Here is a 20,559-nt window from a genome sequence, read left to right as displayed (position 1 = left end):
GCCCGCAGGCCGTATGTTGTGCACCCATGGTTTAGGTCAATGGACTGCACATGCATGAAGCCCTTTCCCAAGCAGTCAGGCAGCCATATGGGAATTGATGTGCGGGTTTTGTGTACGCGCAGAGGGGTTTGCAGGTAATGGGAGGGGCGTGTCAGTGGCTATAGTCCTGGGCATGTCATTTGAGAGGTGTAAATGGTGGGTGAAGGAGAGCCAGCATAAAGCTGCATTCTGAGGGGGGATGACACTCCTAGTGGTCATTTAAATGCATATTCTTTCTCTGCGTTTTCTTCAGTCGTGTGAGAACTGGTTTAAAAAAAACTGCGTGGTGTATGGTCATGGGGAGAAAAGGAAGGACCCAGTTCGGGGGTTTGAATTAGAGGCAGGGAGTTGGGGTGGGGGGAGGAGGCAGTGGGTATTTGAGAGTGAAGGGAGCAGAAAAGGGGTGGGGCAGAGGGAACGTCGTTCCACTACTTTTTTTTTTTACACTTCGACCACTGAGTAGAAGTCAGGTATAATGTGGCAAGGAAGGCTTCTTGATAGAATAATTTCCCTCTACAGTGGCTGTCCACGTTCTTCTCAATCAGTCCGTTACACAGCAGCCATCTCATCCCGCCCAAAAGCTCACCCCAAAGTCCTCAACCAATGATTGTCTTCCTGAGTGGAGGTGGAGGGCTGTGAAGCTTACTGTTCCTTTTACTAAATGTATTTTGGACCATGTGGTCACAGAGATATGACGTGATAGTGGATTGGCACAGATCCTATCCGATGTTTGGTATTCCAGGACGTGAATATCCAGTTAAAACATATGAAGAAGCCTTCATCAATAATCTTATCAATATCTCAGCTGCATTCCAGACTAGGAGCAGATGACATAGGTCCTCCTTAGCTCCACCCGTGGTGGCCATCTTCACATTTGGAAACGCACGTAATGTGGCAGCAGGGACCAAGAAGAGCCACAGAGGGGTAGGTGGGAGGGTCGCATGTGAATCCATGAAAGATACCATTGCTGGAGAACAGGAGTTACAGGTAAGTAACTTGTTCCTTCTCCAGCAATTAACTTGGGGTCAACTTGGCCGTCCTTCTGGTTTGTGTCACCAGCTCACTCATAGTGTTCCTTCTTGGGAGGTTTTGCAGTGTCTAACTTTATTAATGTAGGGCTTACTGGTCTAGGAGCAGTTATCAGACCACACAGTCCACCCATCACAGGTCACGCAGCCAGGGCATCTTGGTTCTTCAACTCGGACAGGTTTCTCTGCATTCACCCTTATGTGAAAAGGCATGCTTCCTTAGATTCTCCTTGTTGGCCTCTTGGCTTTGTCACACGCCTTTTCCCAGTCTTTGGCTTTGCCGCATTGCATTTATTCACAGAGTTCATTTGGTGGTAATTCTGTTCATAACCCACCTTTGGTAGCACTTCTTCACATTTATTCCTTTCATAAGTTGCTTTCATATGGGTATTCTCCTTTTATTCTGTATTGATTCTTAGTTTTAATTACAAAGTTCATTGATATTCAATATCAGGGTAACTTTTGGGTTCTCAGCCAATTCGGTATTCACCCTGCTTGTTTTATCATTGTTGTAAAATTTCCGTCAGCTCAGCATTCAATATGCGTGGTATAACAGTGTTTACAACTTCCACTTAGTTCGGCATTCAATATATATTGTTTTAATGCTGGTTTTAACTTTCGTTCAGTTTGATATTCAAAATGTGCAGGTTAGCGTTATTTAGAAATTTCCATTCAGTTCAGTATTCAATATGTATCTCATTTCGCTTTGAAGCGTTTAATTCACATGGAGCTTCATTCATAATAAGCAGCCCACCCAAAGCGCCCTGGTTTTCGCGTGTCTTTTCCCCAGCACTCACCAGTTTGCAGCATCTTCCTCCTGTGGCTCTTGCTGCTCCTCTCGGCTTCCCAGGTTGGCGCCCCGACCTCAGCGAGCCCCGCTCGCATGTCGCTTTCACTTCTGCGGGCCCCAGCAACTTTGTTGCCATGGGCTGGACACAGACAGCGTCTTCTTTCTTTGGTGCTCATTAGCAGCTCCCAGCTTCTCCGACTCCACCTCAGAGGCTTCCACACCTCTGGAATATCTTCCGGTGTCAAGGTCATACTTCAGGTCTCACCACAGCGGACTCCACAAGGAAAGTGCCCCCTGGTCTCTCTTGCCCAGGCCTCACTGCTACTCATTTTGTCTCTTCAGTGGTTTCCCTTTATAAACCTGCATCCCCTTGACATGCTGCAGGTAAGGACCTCTAATTAGACTTGCCAGACCCTGTTTAAAAGGACATGCCTGACCCTCACCATACTTTAAAGGCATCTTCCTTGTCTCAGTACCCAAGTGGTGAAAAGGTTCAGTGTTCATCACTCTTAGTCTCCTCTTCCTCATCCCAGTAATTTCAGATGTTAAATGTGGAGAAATGAGGGGAGAGGCCCTACAATATCCCATAAAGGCTGGGGAAGGTGCAAGTTGGTCACAATTCGGTAAGGGGGGGGTACCATGCCCCGCCTAAGGGCACCTCACTCCCAAACTCTGAGGACCCTCCACCCAGGTGATCCACCCGATGGACATTCCTAGGCCACCTGAGAAGAGGATCCAAGGGTTTTAGGACTGAGAATACCCCCAGGTTTCTCACACACTGGAGCTAGGCATTTTGTAAACACCCGTCGTACTGACTTTAGGCTGAAGGGTAGCGCCTTGAATTGATGGTGCTTGCCTTGAACTACGAGGCGGAGGAAACGTCTGTCAATGATGTATGGGCATATGGAAGTACACGTCCTCCCAGTCCAGAAAGGCGATGACGTTCACTTGTTCCAGCTTGTCTAGAATGCGTTTGTGCTATACAAAACATTTAGGACTTTAGGAATTTGAGTTTCCCAAGATCCAGTATGGGTCTGCATCCTCCAGACTTTTCTCTGACTAGGAAGTATCTCGAGTACACTGAGTCACAGTGACGTGTTGGGACGACTTCTATTGCCCCCTTTTTTTTTTTTTAGAAGTGACTGAACCGCCTGCAGGAGGAAGGATTGGTGTTGCTCCTTTTTCCGTATGGGAGGAATGCAGGGGCATTTTCCTCATGAATTCCTGGGTGTTTCCCTGACAAATGATATCGAGTACCAATCTGTCGGTGGTGATGTTTTCCCACTGCTTGACAAAGTTGTACAACCGATTGGGGAGTTCAAGGATACTGGGGATGGTCATGGTTGTTTCTTCTGTACGCCTGGGACCTTCCTTTAGAACCCTCCTGGGAACACGTGCAGGATGTTTGCTGGCGATAAGAGGACCTGTACTCCCTTTATGCCCTTGAGAGTCCTCGTTTCCCAGATCAAGAGGACGGACTGTGTTGTTGTAGGGTGCCCAGGGAACAGGCAGTGTCCGTGTCTGCTTTTATGGTTTTATCCACTTTTTCACCCAAAAAGGTCTACATTTTACCATTTCTGTTAGTGATTAATAATTCTTGATCAACTAACACCATTATAGTTCAAAGCATATTTCAGCATGGATACATTCGCAGCAGGCCTTTTTTCTTCAATGCCGCTCTCCCTGTAGCATTTCCCTAATGTACCTCTATTCCTCTGCTCTCACTCCTCCGTGTCGCTAACACAGTGAAGCTTCTCGCTATGCCAACGTCAAAACTAGACTTGGGTTTTCAAATGAAAATGTGCATTCTAATAACGGTGCTGGTGAAATATGTGGATATTATCATGCAATTATCATGTGGACTTGCCCCCCATTAGGTGAAATATGTGGGTTAGGCTTTCATCGTCTTGATAAATCTATCTGGTCATCAAACACACAAAAAAGAGCCATCAGACCACATTCAGGGTATTGTGTGAAATTCATTTTTATATTGTGCAGAAAGTCAGTCATGTCTGAATTGATAGCATAATTCCCAGTATGTGGGTCTGTATGTGCCAAGACCGTTCTCTCGTAGCTAGAAGCCCTTCACAATCCTGGAACAAGATCAGTCTAACAGGAATCAATCGAACTTGTCTGCTGTTATGACAAATTCAGCGACACTAGTGAGTGTGGGGCCGAACTGATCCAAACTGAGCTCATCAATTTCATGACTCCCTTATGTGCCTGCATATTAAATTACACAATTTAGCATTGGCTTTTCACTGTAATATTAATTTACTGCAGAATCATCTAATGTTATGTTGGGCAGATTCTTAGTGAGAGGTCCAGGCATCAGTGTGTGTTATTAATGTAGTCAATTACTGAGTGTGCAGGTGCAGTACAAGACTGCTCCAAATTCTGGAGAAAGGCTGCAATATCCTTCATTAGACGAGTGTCGCAGAACCTACCAATCTAAAGGCGGACTGACCGAACGTGTCTAAGAATCAGCAGCTTTGCACAGTACATTAGGGAATCCAACCAGGAAGAGAGCGCTGCTCATGGAAGATGGGTGCAATGTGCTGACATCGGCCTACTAATTTTACTAACCATAAGCGGTGGGTCAGTAATAGTTAGCATTCAGTCATTTTATTTATTAAATTAACTTACTGCTCAGAGTCATAGTAGTCCATGCATTTTTTCTTCTTGTTGTAAGCAGCAACCCGGAAGGGTACAATTTCAAGTGCAATGAGGCCTGGTGCCATTGTAAGAACTTTAGCTCCATGAGTCGGTTCGTAAAGGTCCTTTCCGGTCTCTGGGTGAGGCATGCCGGCAGGATCACGGCCAACAATGTAGAAATTGGCTCCAGCTACCATTCTTGATCGGCAGTGCCACTGAACCTAGACGATCAAAAGATTTGTGATCAACAAAAAAGTGATTCATATTCAAATTCTACAAGATATGCAAATCTACTGCACAGTACATCAGTCAGTCATAGACACTTTGAAAGTACAGCCACATGCCCTAGACTTAAGGGTAAGTGTATTAAAAGGTCACAGCAAAAGGCGAGTTTTTCCAATGCTATTGGAAACAAGGCCAGGTCCAGGTGTGCGTCCATCTGAGAATCCAAGAGAAAGGAGCTAGACCCTATAGATGAAAGAACCGGGACTAAGGAACAGTGCACTGCTAGCAAAATTGATTTTGCGTACAAGGCAAAGCAAGCATGTTCGCTTTTGAAAGCACAGCAGTACTATAAAGAACACAAAGAAATGATTTTTCAGCCAGGGCTGATCAGAAAAGCTAGCAATAGCAATCAAACGCTAAGCGCTCATTATGTATACTCCAGTTTATTCACAATTTTATTTTAAAGCAAGAACACAACGCCTAAGGGGTTGGGGAAAATCTAAATTCCTCAAAACAAATTAGACATTCAGGAAACTACCCAACATCCATCAGGCACACATCGTTAAGCCAATCAAATTGCTCAGATCACAGGCTTAATCTGGCCATAATGTTCTGTGCTACAAGGGAGCTGAAGGCTGCTTCCCGCAGCCATCCTCCTCTCCTTGCTGCTACCTCCCGCCCACGAAAACACCACACTCCCTCTCAGCCACCTTGCTACCACTGGCCATGGCCAGACTAACATAAAAAGTGTCACAATATCTTACCGGATAGCTGGAACCTCACTCTATCCCCCCCTCTGGATGCCATGTAAGGTGAAAGGCCCTAGATTCCAGGCATTCTGCTCGTTTGCATGGTGCCCATATTTGCTCAGCTTGCTTTCCTTTCATAAATGGACGCTCAGCCACAACATCCTTTCATGAAAGGAAACTTTTTTCCCAATCACCATTTACACCATGGACCCAATTTAGGGGTGCTAATGACATTACAGGCCCTCAGGGTGGGCTAGCGTACCTGGTAACTGCCCCGTTATCAGAAAGGGCAACCCCCTTTACTTCTACCCTGCAACCCCCAATGCCATTAACACTTGCTGTTACTCTATCTGGACCCAATGAGAAGTATAGCCATGAAGAAGGAAATTGAACAGATGGTTCTAGACCACCAGCAGGGAATTCTTCATATTAGTAGTTACACACTTTCAGCCACATGGCCTTTTGTGCTTAGACTAGATGAGCAAATATAAATCTTGTTGAAGTGGCCTGGGAAGATGTACCGTCCTCACAAGACTAATGCAGCTTTGGGACTGTTACAAGAAAAGAGTGGAGGATAGTAGCCAATCGCACGAGGACACAGAGTAAAGCAGACAACTTCGAAACACTGTCCCATCAGCTTTATGTTTGGACATTTCTTTTATGGATTCCCTCCCTCTTCACCTTATGGCGACGAGTCACCGGCATCAGACAAAATTGCTAATAAAGCAGAGCTCATTAAATGCAGCATTCAACTAAAGCTGCAAAATATGGGCAGGCTGTGAGGGCCAACGGGCATTTAACTGACTTCTCTGGGTTCACTGACAAGCCAAGGTCCGGCCTCCAGGGAGCCTGACTGGAGGAGAAAGGGACGGCCTCTTCAGACCTAAAAACCAGAACCTTGCAAGCTGCGAGGGAACCACCAGGGTCATCGTGCACAATCCCGTCTGCATGAAATTCCTTGAATCAAGGGGAGATATGTAGATGGTCAAACCAACCCAGCTAACAGAGGGATTGTCCTCCACAGAGCCCCTGTATCTGCCCAACCGAGAACGCTAAACGGAGGCATTGTGAGGTAAGCGAAAGCATCCACCAGCGTGGAACCCTGCATCACAAAAAAGTACTGAACACCTCAGGGTAGAGTTCCCATTCATGGACTGACACCAGCAGTCTGAATAGGAGACCTGCCTCTTAATTGTCCTCCCACAGCAAATGAAGGCCTGCACCTAAACATCCTGTTCAATGAACCATTCCCACAGCGAGCATCACAAGATGGGGGGACCTGGTTCCACAATGCTTCTTCGGGTAGACATAGAAGCTGCATTGTCTTTCAGGGCTTGAAAACAAGAACCCCGGATGATCAGAAGGAAGGCCTTTAAGGCATTGAATATGGCTTTCAGCTCGACCACATAGATCTTTCAGGTACGCTGCTTGAAGTTCCACAAATCGTGTGCCTGCAGCTTGCCCAGCGTTTGTCTCAAACAGTGAAGAATTCATAGTTAACGTCAGTGAAGGAAGGTGGTCCATTAATCACACCCACCCCAAAAGATTGAAACTAATGTCCGACCAATTTTAGCTCCAGAATCAAATGGCAGGCATGCAAAACCACGTACTAAATCCAACAGGCCTGGCAGCAGTGACGCTTGGTTCTCTGCATCTTGAACCTGGCATGAGGCACTGACAAAATGCAGAAGGCCTCGATACTCAAGAGCCTCTGAAAACACTAGGATGTCATAGAACTGCCTAGGAACATCAGGCAAGCTTCGATCAGGTCCTGCACACTGTCCTCCATGGGAAAAGCCCTGGCTTGTCGAGCCTCCCAAATGAAGGCCAGTTTAAGAGAATGTGTCAACGAAGACTTCTGTAGGTTCATTGACAAGCTGAGCTGGAAAGGCTGGTAGAGGAGCACTCGAAACAATGACTTTCAAAAGGCTTGAACGTTTAGACCAGCCAGTTCAGGTGTCAAGGTAAGGATAAACGTGTATGCCCCGCACTCACCCCCCTCCTCCCCCCAATCCCTGAGGAAGGCTGCCAACATCATCTTTAACGCACAGGAAGTCACGCTGAGCCCAAGCGAGAGCACTTAGTACTGAAATTGCTGGTGACCCAATGAAAAACGCAGAAAGAAGCAATGGAGCGCCCCGATGGGTATATGCAGGTACGCAGCAGAAATCCAAATCCCCTGACAAAGCCGCGTGTTCATTTTGAATTGTTCAAGAGGAAAGGTGGTATTGGAGGACAGATCTATGATGTGCGCAGGCCTGCCTAGTGGTTCTTCCGTACCATGAAGCAGTTTTACCCTCTGACCCCAAGGTCAAAGTTTAGAATCAGTGGGGAGCATTAGAGGTCTTAAAATCACTATTATTCCTCATTGATGCCATGTAACTTGGAGGAATTTTTCATTCATAGCAGTAACAGTGTTCAAAGAAAATATGTCTTATTACAAACCTTCCATCAAAATACATTTCCAAAGGAGGCCTTTAAAAGTTTGAAACAAGCCAGCTAAGCAGCGATTGTAAGAACCGGGGCCATAGACTTTGGAATATATTTCAAATACTAAACATCACCTATGAAAATCCTTGATGTTTTAATCAGGCTCGGAGTAGCTTCAATAACGTCAATTAAATGGCCAGGTACCGCTTTCTTGCTTCAGCCCAACCATGCTTTACTGTGGTGGAAATAGCTTATTTTTGCATTTTTCTTAACAATGCTAAGTGCAGAACCAACCTAAGATCAAAGGACAGGCATCACACACTAGATCTTTGGTGATAGAAGGGTACCACGTCCTTTCATCGACAGTCATTTTTTCGATTTTTTTTAATGAAATTGTGTTAATTTAAAGGTGGGAAAGTCCATATTGGGGAGGTGCGTGGGAGAGAAAATCAAAAGGGGACAGGGTTTGGGGGAAACCCCGCCTAAATAAAAAACAATTTCGTTGAGTGTTTTCATTGAACAATATTCGTAAAAATCCCTTCGATGGTCGATGAACTGACATTGAAATGACTTAGAACCCATATAAGACCGCTGTGCCCAAGACATTGGGTCAGGGGATATTCTTAAACTGGCTGGCACCCTAAAGCTGCATTCTTGACCCACGCCCCTGCTGAATGAATAAACACGAGGCATCCCATCACTCATTTCAAATCGTAGCTGCAAACAATTGTAAGATGCTAAAGAATTGGCCAAGAAAAAAGAAGCAGGAACGCCGAAGTAGAATATTTCTGGGGAAAAGAAACCCAATCTCTCAGTAAGAAGTACAGCAGAGAAATGGAGAGCACTCACGGGTAGCATGGCAAATCTCCATACTGTCCTGTTATCACCCAGCCACCACAGACTAGTCAAAGTCACAGCCATGAACGCCACAGAGTATTGATTCATGGTTTTGTTAAGGACTGCTCCCTCAATCCTAAGTGTAAGTATTATCTAGCAAGTCTAGCGGCACCACCATTTGGGAAAAAAGGGGATTTACATTTTCATTAGTATCCCCTTTCAGATCATTCTGATTGGCTCATATCAATATTGATAATTTGGGGCAAATTCCGGGCACTATCTGCCCATATGTGCTCGGAATTCTCCCTCCTGTCCAGCAGTCAAGCAGAATGCTACATGGGTGCTTCTCCTTCCTCTACTGCACCCCCAACGCAGTCAGTGCCTCTCCTCTCGCCACTTGTTCTCAAACTACATGCGGTCTCCTCTCTTACACCCACCCCACGGCCATCTGTTCTTCTCTGGCATCCTCGACCCCCCCGCCCCCCACCACTGAAGCCTGTACTACGGCACCAGCCATCACCTCCCAGTGTTCTGTCTCCATGCCAACAGGCACCAGTCGCGTTCACTTTAAAAATAATAAAAACACTGTAGCCCTACCATGGGTGCTAAGGTTCTCAGCAAGTTCGAGAGCAGGTTTCATGCAGATAAGGAAGGCCAAAGTTACATTTATTGTGCACAGTTGTATGGTGCACACCAGTAGCTGCTCTGCCCAGGACGTCTTTACAGTTTGACTTGGAGGTTGATAGAATGCCTTATCCTCAGCCTCCTGATGGAGATTACATGCCTTTAGCCACGCTGTCCACCCAACGTCTTTACCCATCTATGGCCCTGCCCGTTGCTGCACTTCAACATGGTGATGGACTGAATTGAGCATCTGCATAGCAAGGCGTTTAGCTTCTGCAGGCCCGAGAAAGAATGATTCTTGAAGGTCGCCAAGTAGAGCTTTCATGGGCTGAGGATGAAGACCGTGTATGACATTGGATACTGGTTAAAGTGGGCATACTGCACAGCACCTTTACAGTGTCCACATGTAGGCTCTGCTGACCAAACATCATTGCCCAGTGCAAGATGTCCATTAGCTAGCCCTCCGCAATTTGGAGTGTGCAGTTATGGCTGTGTCCAAGAAGAAGATAAAGAATGAAGCCTGGCCACAGGGTTGGATGAAAAGTCACAATGGTTTGGTCCCCAATTTTGGAACCTGCGTAAACAAGGTTTGCCCCAGGTCAATAGGACCTGGGGTTGGGGTATCGTAGTCTATGTATGCTTGTGCTTCTCACAGGAAACAAGGTAAACAGTTTAAATAAGGTGCAGGACCCTTTGCAAACCTAAAGCCAGTACCGATGGCAGTAAGCATGTCCTTTCCCATGACTACTTCGGAATAAAGCAGAGGTACCCAAGTCGAGATCTGCCCACCTGATCAGTCACCAGGGTGGAAGAGGCGGAGGCCATCTCTGCAGTCACAAAATAGGTCTATATGCAAGTGGTTCCGCTCCTCACAAAGACCTGTCCACTTTCCTCCTCTCGAATTTCATCAATATGTGTACGTTTATAAGACCCCTGGGCAGGAATACCAGTAATTTTAGGTCCAGAGGAGGCTCCAGACACAAGTTGGATGTAGGCAGCCCTACACATAAACTGTGTTAAAGCCAATTTCACGCCCTAAAAAGGCAAATACTCCCGCAAAAATAAATGAGGCAGTAAAAACAATCAACCAAAAACAAAAAGGAAAATAATGACACGTAGGATCCTGGCACCGGTGTACATCCACAAAGCTCCATGGCTATGCTACAATCAGTGGTACCACCAGAGCCGTGTCATTGAAAGGAGCTCTACTTTTATAGAGAATGCCTGGTCTGAAGAGCAACATTAAGATAAAAATGTATATTTTATTTTACCACTGTCCAGTGATATCAGCAGAGCTTTACTGTCGAAACGCCCTGGATGCGTGCAATGACCAGCAGAGCTTCCTCTTTGGGTAGTTGCCCTATGAGCTTCACGATTCACCACCTCAACCTCAGAGTAGACCAAGTGTGACGAATCAACTTCCGGGGCACCAGTGGTCCAGGGATGAATATTGGATTTCTAAACCATCAATCAGCTCCACACCGCTAGTACACCAGAAGGGATCCGAACAGATTGGAGTAACAAGCAAATTATAAACCTTGTCCAATTTTGGTAATGTGGACGGAACAGTAGACTCATCTCCGAAAGGTTGTGGATTGTTGGTTAGTTGCAACGCAGCGAAAATACAATTATTACTGAATGAAAAAAAGGACTGTCCAGTCAAGGTTGCATAACTATATCTACTTTAATATTATCACAACAGAAAGTTCTAGCAACACTACGAAATACAGCCCACCCTGTAAAGGAATGCAGAGTCTAGACAGTTTCAAAGAAGGAAAACAGATACTGACAGGAGAGTAGTCGTTATGATTAATAACCACATTTTAAAGATACTTGGCTTCAGCACAAAGAGGGCAATGGGTCTTAAAATCTCTATGTCTCTAGGGGCGTTCCAGGAAGGACCAGGGTGACAGAATTATCCCCACACGTTTTTCTGAGGTTTGCCCATCATCATTCCATTTAATTAAACATTTTTTAAAAACCCCAGGTGAGCACACACCCACCGTGCGGATGGTCGAATTCCTCACACCAAGTCAACTTTGAAGAACTTCTTTCTGGGCTTTCCCTCTGCTGTGGATTTACGCTTGAATCCAAACACGATTCGCAAGCAGGTCATATCTGGTTTTGGTTTCAATCATTACTCTTCGAGGAAGGCGTATATGGCAACATTTGCATTCCACACAATTTCATGTAGGAATTATACACACCTTGGCATATTTGGATAGCCCCAGGGTACAGCCAGCAGCACCAAACAGAATAAAACCCTTCAGAAGTCATAGTTCACACAGTCAGAATTTGCATCCCTAACTAGGTCTCATAAGGACGCATCAGGAGAAATTCTGACTCACTTTTATCCTCCCTAGGTAATTAAAATATCTTCACAAACATTTCATGAATTCTTAGAAAACGCCCATCATCACTAAAAAAAGATTACCAAAATCAGATCCAGAGAATGAGCAATGGCCAAATAGCCCAGGTACATTACATTCAGTGATTGACAAATCATCAATATCATGTGTTAAAGGTATATTCATGTAAAATCATCTGCATTTCATGGGAGCAGGATGCCGATAAGATGACTGCATGGAAACAGTCTAATATGCAATATAAGCACAACAAGTCACACTCACCGGCCCTAGTCTGTTGCCAACCTTCAAAAATGTAGGAGTCGAGGCGTTCATTCAACCCTGAGCTTTAAGTCGTATTACAAATACCAGGTCAAGCGCAATAAACTTCAATGTAAAGTTGCTTTTTTTTGAGGTGAGGTACTTTATCCAACAAACCTTTGGTGAAAGTCCCACCCTGACCCTGCAATCAGTAATGTCTGATAGATAATCCACTACACACCGCCGTAAATCCCTCACTGGCCCCACCTTCCCATACCGTTCTCAAAAGGTTACACGGCAAGCACTGGGAAGAGTACTCAGGGGAACATTTGCGTGCAACTACTAGACCTACGTAGGTTCTCTGCAAACACGTATAATATATGCGCTACTTCATGAAGGAAGCGTCAGTGATTACTCACCGGAAACCCATAGGTTTCCGTTCATCCTCAGCATGACCTATGCAACACAGCCACTGCAGAAGCATTTCATAATCTATTCATGCCCCATTTTTAGCATAAATTGCAAAATGTCTGCACATTACAATCCCCGTACAAACTGCCTCCGAGGGGCGGAGCCCCTGCTTATCCACACCACACTGCCAATGCAACCAAACAACCTTTAAACAACTAATCACTTTGATAGCTATATATCCATTTAAAATACACAGGATGTACACGGCAATCCTATTCTAGACTGTACTCTCCACAGTGTCCTCACAGGGGAGGGAAAGGCCTCAGCGCCATCTTCTGAATCATCCTACCAGTCACTCATAAGACACCACCATTCCACCAAAGCACCACAGGATGCACCTGAGCAGCTCAATAATAGTTACCTAAACAATTCCCACCAAGCCGGCTTCCTTTATTGGGCAGCTTTAAAGGGGAGAGCACAATGACAATGCGAGAGGATCACCCCGCCGGAAAGAAGCACAGTAACGTATAAAGCACCTTTAAGGATGGCAGAGTTGTAGGTTTAACCTGAAAAAGATACAACAATCTACAGAGTATAACCATTTGGCCAACTGTGACCCTGCCCATAAAGAGCAGCTGTAGATCTACCCAAAGCCCAATGGAGTCGTAATTTCGCTAGCAAAGAACTCACATTGTACCAACATGCTTGCTCAAAATCAGCGTTAAGGGCGCTCAAAAAGCTCCTGCATCAGTGGGGAAGCCTAGTGGCAGTGCTTCCAATTCCAAAGTCATGCAGCCACGCAACAGCCATAAGGTGGATTTGGGCCAGTTCATAAGATATCAAACCATACTGATTAATGTAACCGGCCAAACAATGTTGCTTTTTAATGTACAATAACACATCATCAACATATAAAACTATAACAGAACTTAATCAAACCCAGATGAATGATGTGGACCCCAAAGGTGGGCCTCAATTTAAAAGCCAACAGTTCCATCATAAGAGCAAACGGGAGGAATGACGGTGGGCATCTCCGGCTAGTGTCCTACCAATTAATAGGGGCTCTGGGGTACAATCCTTCGCCACAGAACTACTATATAACAGCTTCAGCCATTTCAAGGTGCGAGAGCCAAAATGCTACCATGCGAAGTACATAAATAACCAGTCAACTGACTCAAAGGTTTTTCTGCATGCACACTGGCTATTGCACAACACCAGGGTTAGAGTTAATCCTGCGTAGAATTTTAAAAAAAGCACCTGCAGATTAAGAGTTTCTTTTTTGCCTGGTAAAAAATCCACTTGATTCTCTGCCACTAGCCTGGACATAAACGTGGCACTTTTAAACGCTATTTTTAGATTTATAAGCGCCTTACAAATGACTGCCAGTATCTTAATAAGGTTCTTCACATCACTGTTGCTCAAGGATAATGACCAAATGAACAGGTCTTGCATTTGACAGCAGAAACAAAGCTCACAACTGCTTCACCAAACACCTCGTATGGTCCGGAAACATGTAGGCCAAGGAATGCCCATCGGGAGGAAGGATAGCTCAGGGGCAACGGGTTTGTCTTCGAAGCAAGACAACGCAGCGCAACACAGGTTCAAATCTTGATTCCGGCGCTTAGAAATCACTCGTTGGTATTAAGCGTGTTATACAGGAACAATTATAAATTATAAAACTCAATCGGGAGTCCGTCAAGGACTGAAGTCTTAGACTTGTGTATAGTCCAATGAATATCCTGTTGTGTGAAGGCAGCCTTGCTAGTCTCCCTAAATTCCCACATCAGACATGGCAACTCAGTCCCCTAGAATATGTCTAGTGACTACATAGGAATCATTTTCACTAGCTGGGTGTAAAACACTGCGTAAACGTGCACCCATCACTGACTCTGAGGCAAGCGATGGGCTTCTTATTGCAACCTTTATAAGCCATTCAGGCCAAGGCATTATCTGGCTTGCCCCCAAATTCAGGTTTGTATTTGGTAGGTTCCATGTATTCAAATATTCCTGATCTAATGCTTGGGTGCAGTGTTTCCTTAACTCCACTAATCTGGCGGAAGTCTGCAAGAATTTAATATGGCTTTCCAGGTCAAGGGTCACTGAAGTTTCTTCCCGACACTCTGCCCCTGCCCCATTGGGTAGACATTGCACTTCCCCAGAAAACCCTTGAATGTCTAGCAGATAATAACCGAACCATCGCTGTTAGAAATAAAAGGCGCGTCTCAAACTGCTCAACTTATTTACATAAACCACACTGGGCAGCCTGAAACATCCATGTCCGAATTGGGGCTAATCGTATGTGCAATAAGTCAGACAACGCCTGTTCCCAACATACTTCATTGAATATTACATTGCTATGTTTTGGAAGTGGAACCGAGAGAGGGCCACTCCTCAAGAGTCATCAAGTGATCTATCTTAAAATACAATTACATTCACCACAATCGATTAATCAACCTATGTTTTCAATCACTATAGTTTACATTTAAACACATTTTTTTAATGATATGATATATGGCATTTGTAACGCGCCTATACACAAGTGATTTTTAATTCCAGATACAAGCATAATATCATATCGGTAAACATTTAAATGAAGAAATGCACATTGTACCCATTAGGTGCAAGGAAGTTTAGCAGAAACATCAGCATCCCTCCCACTCCAACATATCTTCCCAGGCTCATCAGAAAATTGGTGCTCAAAGTGCAGTGGTGTAATGATTTCATTCATTACACAACGCGACATGAAGGTGTTATGTATCTGATTATATCATTACAGTCACCATGTTTCTATTAAATAATGCCAGGAGACAACCTTCATGTCTCAACTCCTTTTATTCCATTTCTTAACTGACTGCTCTTCAATCCTTTTCCTGGCATACCCATTCTAGTTCTATTCTCTCTTCATTCCACATTCTACAAGCCACAGCATCCCCCCTTGCTTATCATATAGGTTCATTCCCATCTGTCCAGCAAGATCACCTCTATATCCGCTCAATCAGACGTGCAGGCTTACGAGTATTTCTTTGGGGCCGAATATTGACTGTCCCCTGACTTCCCTCACCAGCTACACATGGTGGAGAATGTCCACAGTCTTTAAGTGACATGACATCAACAGGTTCTTAATTTCCCCGTTCCTCATGCACCTCTTCATTTCTTCTCTCCTCATTTGCTTCTTCCCCCAAGTGAATCATCTTGAAACAATGCATGAAAGAACGGATCCCCAGACACTTAATCTCTCCTTGCAAAGATCACGGGCCCTTTATGCTCGGTCACAAAGAGGCTCTGACTCATCATTAAGGTCCATCTTCTTGACCATCCTCCTTCGCTGCCTTTGACCCCATCGCATGCTCTCATCCCCATCCATGAAATGTTCCTCATGTTCCTCTACTTTCCTCTTACCAGTTGTCCAAACTCTGTCCCACTTTACTACTTCCCTTTCAATGTCACCATCCTTTTCTCCATTTACACAATTATAATTTTCACACCCATTCCTGTTCTATTCTCTCTTCATTCCACATTCTACAAGCCACAACAGAAGGGTACTGATTCCGTTGCCTATAGCAATGTGGCTGTTCAAGCAGGACACGTTCGTATTCTAGCTTCAAAAGCGACGGAAGGGACGTTGCATCAGGGGAAAGCCATGCCCACCATAAAAGGAGCAGACTGTTTAGATTAATGGAGGACAGTCAGCACGTCGTGTAGCTTCTCTCTCAGAGTTTGCCAGACGCTCCGTGAGTTCGCTTTAGGGCACTTACTATTATTGAACATTCCTATCTACTGCTACCCTTTGTCTACTTCTCACCTTTTGCTTTTTCCATTTTGCTTCTGTAGAAACCCGCGTGTAACTGACGGCTTCCGCGTGTAACTCACGGCTTCCTTGCTCGTATTCGTTCGGGAACGGCAGAGCAGCAGAATTCCTTTTCATGTCCCTTGCCGTATCGTGTTGGTAGGAGATTAACTCTTTTTATCGCCGCTATACGACCTCTCTTGGTACTGTGATATCATCATTCATTATCTTGCTTTTCCTATTCAGGAAATAGTTTCCATTTGGGGAGGAGCATTGAGCGGGGAAACTACCAGATCCAGCATCCTTTGCAATTATCCTTTTCAAAGCATTTCACGCTTTCCAAACGTTCGGGTTAGAAACTCATTGCTTATTTCTTTAGGAATTTCGATCTTAACTCACTTTCAGAGTTTCTGAGAGTAACTTTTTATGTTCATGTGACATTAGCACTTCATTTAAGGCAGAATTCTGCGGTCCCGGATTTTCCTTATTCAAGCTAAAAATATGATCAACATTCTATGTAGGGTAAGGTCTGCTCATTATTCCTAGAATCAGCTTTCTCTTTAAAACCCTATCCATTCATTCTGTGATAACCTTTGTTAATTCACACACCTACAGCTGGGCAGATCCAAGGAATTAACCTCTTCCTGAAAACTGGAAATCAAGGTCTACAAGCCTCAACACCTGGTGAAGGAGGGCACAGACCAGCACTCCCTAGCAGCTCAGCACATGGTTTTCTCCCCCACAAGGGTTTCCCTGGGACTGCCTTCGAGGTGTAGCGTTTACAGTGCTGAGTCGCTCAGGGGGATTCTTACTTCTTTGTCCAGTTCATCTCTCCGAGTCATCTAGAAGATAAGGTAGGATCTTCCTAAGAATTGTAACATTACCTGTATTTACGGCTATATTTGGAAGACCCACCTGGCTTCCCAGAGTTGGGTGGGTCATAGAGGTTACAGATAGCTACGCCAATTGTACTTATCAGTATATCTTGAAAGAAGGGAGAAGGCATCGGGACACCAGGTTTAGGCGCGGTTCACTACCCAGATGGCTACTGCCATAGCAGCTGAAGAAAAGGGATGAACACAATTTCCCTTGCCTCTTAGGATGCATCTTAAGAGTGCTCAACAGCCACCAAGTCGGTCTCTTGCAATACTGCTATGCTACCTCTGTGTCTATGTAAACATGCTTCCACCCTATACCGCTTCAATACCCCATTTAGGACCCAGAAATAACAGGATTAAAGATACTCAGCATTATGATTTATGCCTATGTAGATAGATATCAGAGGATGCCAGGGTCACCCCTCCTGTGCACCTCTACCACAACACAAGATGCAACAGCAAGGCACGGGCTCAGTATGCAATGTGAGGAACAAATCTTTCATCTGATAGGGGTACCACATTACTTGCTGGAGTCCGCCAAAAGCAATGTTGACCATTTAACTAGAGCCAAGTGCCTACCGACCCATAGGAACATGTACAGAGTCAGAATTCTAAATGTACCAGAGCCCATATGACTTGCCTAGATGCCACATCAACATTCAGCTATGTAACTATGGGTGTATTGTAATTACATGGCATTCTAATGAATACTATCAACGGGACTGTAACCAAACCAAAAACAACATTGCCAGCTAGGGCATCTTTGCAGTGATCCCACATAGGACACAGTGAATGGAGAATCTCAAAATAAAGTCTTGTGCCTTCGAAGACTATCCTTGGACATGCAGGCAGAAGCAGTGAATACACAACTTGTGTTCCAGTTTCTAAACTGTGCTAAAACGTTATCGAACTTCATTTCCAACACTGTCGTCAGGATGCAGAGAACGACTGTCGGCATTATGCATAGCATTGGCATGTTCTCTTGCAATCAGAAGAAGAGGGACTTTGTCCTGGTAGCCTAATCATTTCATTACGAGCACAGGTGGGGGAGCTTAGGGGACCTGCCTCTCCAATAGAAAACGGTGGCCCAGCTTTTGCAACATGACTCTCTCTACATCTCTTCAGCCACCCCCAAAAGGCAGACATTGCTGTGCAATCTGTCCTGTAAATCATGTAGTTTATGTTGGATCCTGGCATTGTCACTCCTATTCACACTGATATATCCTTAATTATGATCACTCTGCTCAACTTTTGTAGCCCTCTCCCTCAGTTTATCCACACCCTGGCTGATTAGCGTAATGCGTTGCACCAGTGTATCTACCAGCTTCTTATTGCAATCAAGGATGTGTTGCTTATGGTCATTTTTGGATGGCAGAGATGGAGCACGAGTCCCAGCATTTGGCAAAAATGTGCATTCTCGTTCTCCATCATTGGCGAGTAAATTGTGCTCTTAGGGGCACAATTGCTCTCTATAATTTTGCATCATCTTTGACGCAGCATTCTGTCTCGCAGACCTCCTAATCATTTGTAATAATGGATCCATCTGTCTCTATGCCCTAAAACATGCAGTTTCCCTTTGATCTATGTGATCACTGCGACCACATAATTGCGACGGCCGAAAATGCAGACTTAATTATTTTTTTTATTAAACCCCCTTTACACCACAGATATGCTGGGGGGGGAAGACCCCCGTAGCCTCCCCCATATTTCTATAATATCCCATTCCCCCCCACATATATATGTGGTTTAAAGGGGGTGTTCCCCCTCCCAATTCAAACCCCACAAACAAATGTGCCTTCTGTTTAAAGGAACGTTCAGTGCACTGCACTGAAGTGCAAGTTTCAACTTCTTCCTACACATTATTTTAAAACCAAGCCACTCCTCCACAACTTCCTGGTAGAGCGGCCACTCATGGGAGGCGGTAGTCTGCCAGCTCAGAGTATCAGCAATGACATTCACTGTCCTGGTAAGATAGGCTACTGTCCATCTTAGACACAGACTGTCCTGTAGCGAAATCCAGCAGATCACCGCTTCATCATAGAACCGTTCGGGCAAACCCTCAGCCACACCGGAGTAAACTGGCTTCAGACCGCAAGGAATACGATCGCCCCCTACTCAGATCTTTAAAAGGCATCTCGACCTTGAAAGAGAACAGTAATCCAGTGAGGCCCTGGTGCTGAGGCTTCAGTGACCGTTGGCAGAGCCGGAACCAACCAGCAGGCGTGCATTTGCAGTCGGAGGAGGTGCCTCGGATGGCTCTATAATGCACAGTGCGCCCTGTGCCTACCACCAGCACAAGGGCCTAATTTGCCAACACCGGGTCCTTGGCAAAGACGTTGTGCCTCTGCTGCCGGAAAGCCACCCACTCATCCAGAGTGGATTACCTAGTGGGGAAAGGTACCATAGGCATAGGGGGGATTCCTCCGAGGTATCCCTGGAGCGTACGTGGCGACTCCACTTCTTGAAGGACAAAAGTGTGATATTTGGAATAGTCACTGGGAAAGCGGGCACTAAGTCTTCCTCTTTCTTATCCTTCTTGGCCAGAGAACGTTCCAGTCCAACCACTGCTTTTTTCTGCTCCAAACTCAGGGACTTGAAAGGCGTTCTCTTTTCACCTTTGTGAAAGGGAAGAATTTTGCAGCGTGCTCCCAGTGGGGCAGAGGGTGGAGCTTCAAGCGCATGGATTAAAAGGAACCTTAATTCTGTTTGTGGTGTTTCTGCCCAAGCCAATACATGCACACCCTGTTGGGGGTCTGACAGACATTTGCCTGCCACAGTCAGAGCAGAGCTTGTAGACCAAGGCCAAAGAATGGATAGGCAGGACGCAGAAAGTCAGAAAAAAAATCTAATGGCGTTCCAGAAGCATACAGAATGCTTGGAAAAAGGAGCCAAGGCCAGGCAGCTCGGAGGACTCCATACACACTGGCCCCAGCATCACGTCCGGCATTTGCACACCAAACAGCAGCGGGATGGAGAGAAAATGTCTAAGATGAAGAATATGCTGTAGGAATCCATCAGAAGTATTAGATTTTAACAAGTTTAAAGAGAGGGCCAGGCTGATATTATACTGCGAGACGGTCCAGGGAGAACAACAAATAAAAATAGTCAGTCATCCGACCTCAACCAGTTTTATATCCCTTTGCTTCAGAAATGTGTCCATTCTTAAGCTGCGAGAACTATGTTCCAATGCAGTGTGTTTACATGTTCCCAGCTATGCAGCTAAATTGCAACACGAACTGTTGCTAAGACACTAGTAAAACGAGGCATGTCTTGTGTATTTTCCCATATATCTTACAGCACCTGCGCACATTTGGGTGAGGTGTTTCAGGGCGCTAAACCCAACAAGCAATATACGAAGCAAGGTGACTTCATATTAGGACAGCCCTTCCTCTTAGCCAAAGGGATCATGCCTCCCAGAGTACTGAGACTGCACTTAGAGTAGTAATTTGCCATTCCCCGATACTTCCTGCAAATGGTGTACAATATATCTATTAGTGAGA

General features: G+C 45.2%; 1 protein-coding gene across 1 annotated transcript in view; it reads right to left on the bottom strand.

Moving 5' to 3' along the window:
* LOC138516098 (bifunctional 3'-phosphoadenosine 5'-phosphosulfate synthase 1) overlaps window positions 1-20,559 on the bottom strand; it is a 507,726-nt gene that overhangs the window by 19,234 nt on the left and 467,933 nt on the right. Inside the window, exon 11 of the mRNA XM_069630925.1 lies at window positions 4,504-4,733. Coding sequence (XP_069487026.1) covers window positions 4,504-4,733 — 230 coding nt within the window. The remainder of the gene's footprint in view (window positions 1-4,503; window positions 4,734-20,559) is intronic.

The sequence above is a fragment of the Ambystoma mexicanum genome, chromosome 6q (assembly GCF_040938575.1).
Source record: "Ambystoma mexicanum isolate Mex_15411 chromosome 6q, UKY_AmexF1_1, whole genome shotgun sequence".
Taxonomy (NCBI): Eukaryota; Metazoa; Chordata; class Amphibia; order Caudata; family Ambystomatidae; genus Ambystoma; species Ambystoma mexicanum.
Note: the sequence above shows the minus strand (reverse complement) of the source record. Positions and strands in the feature narration are given on the sequence as shown.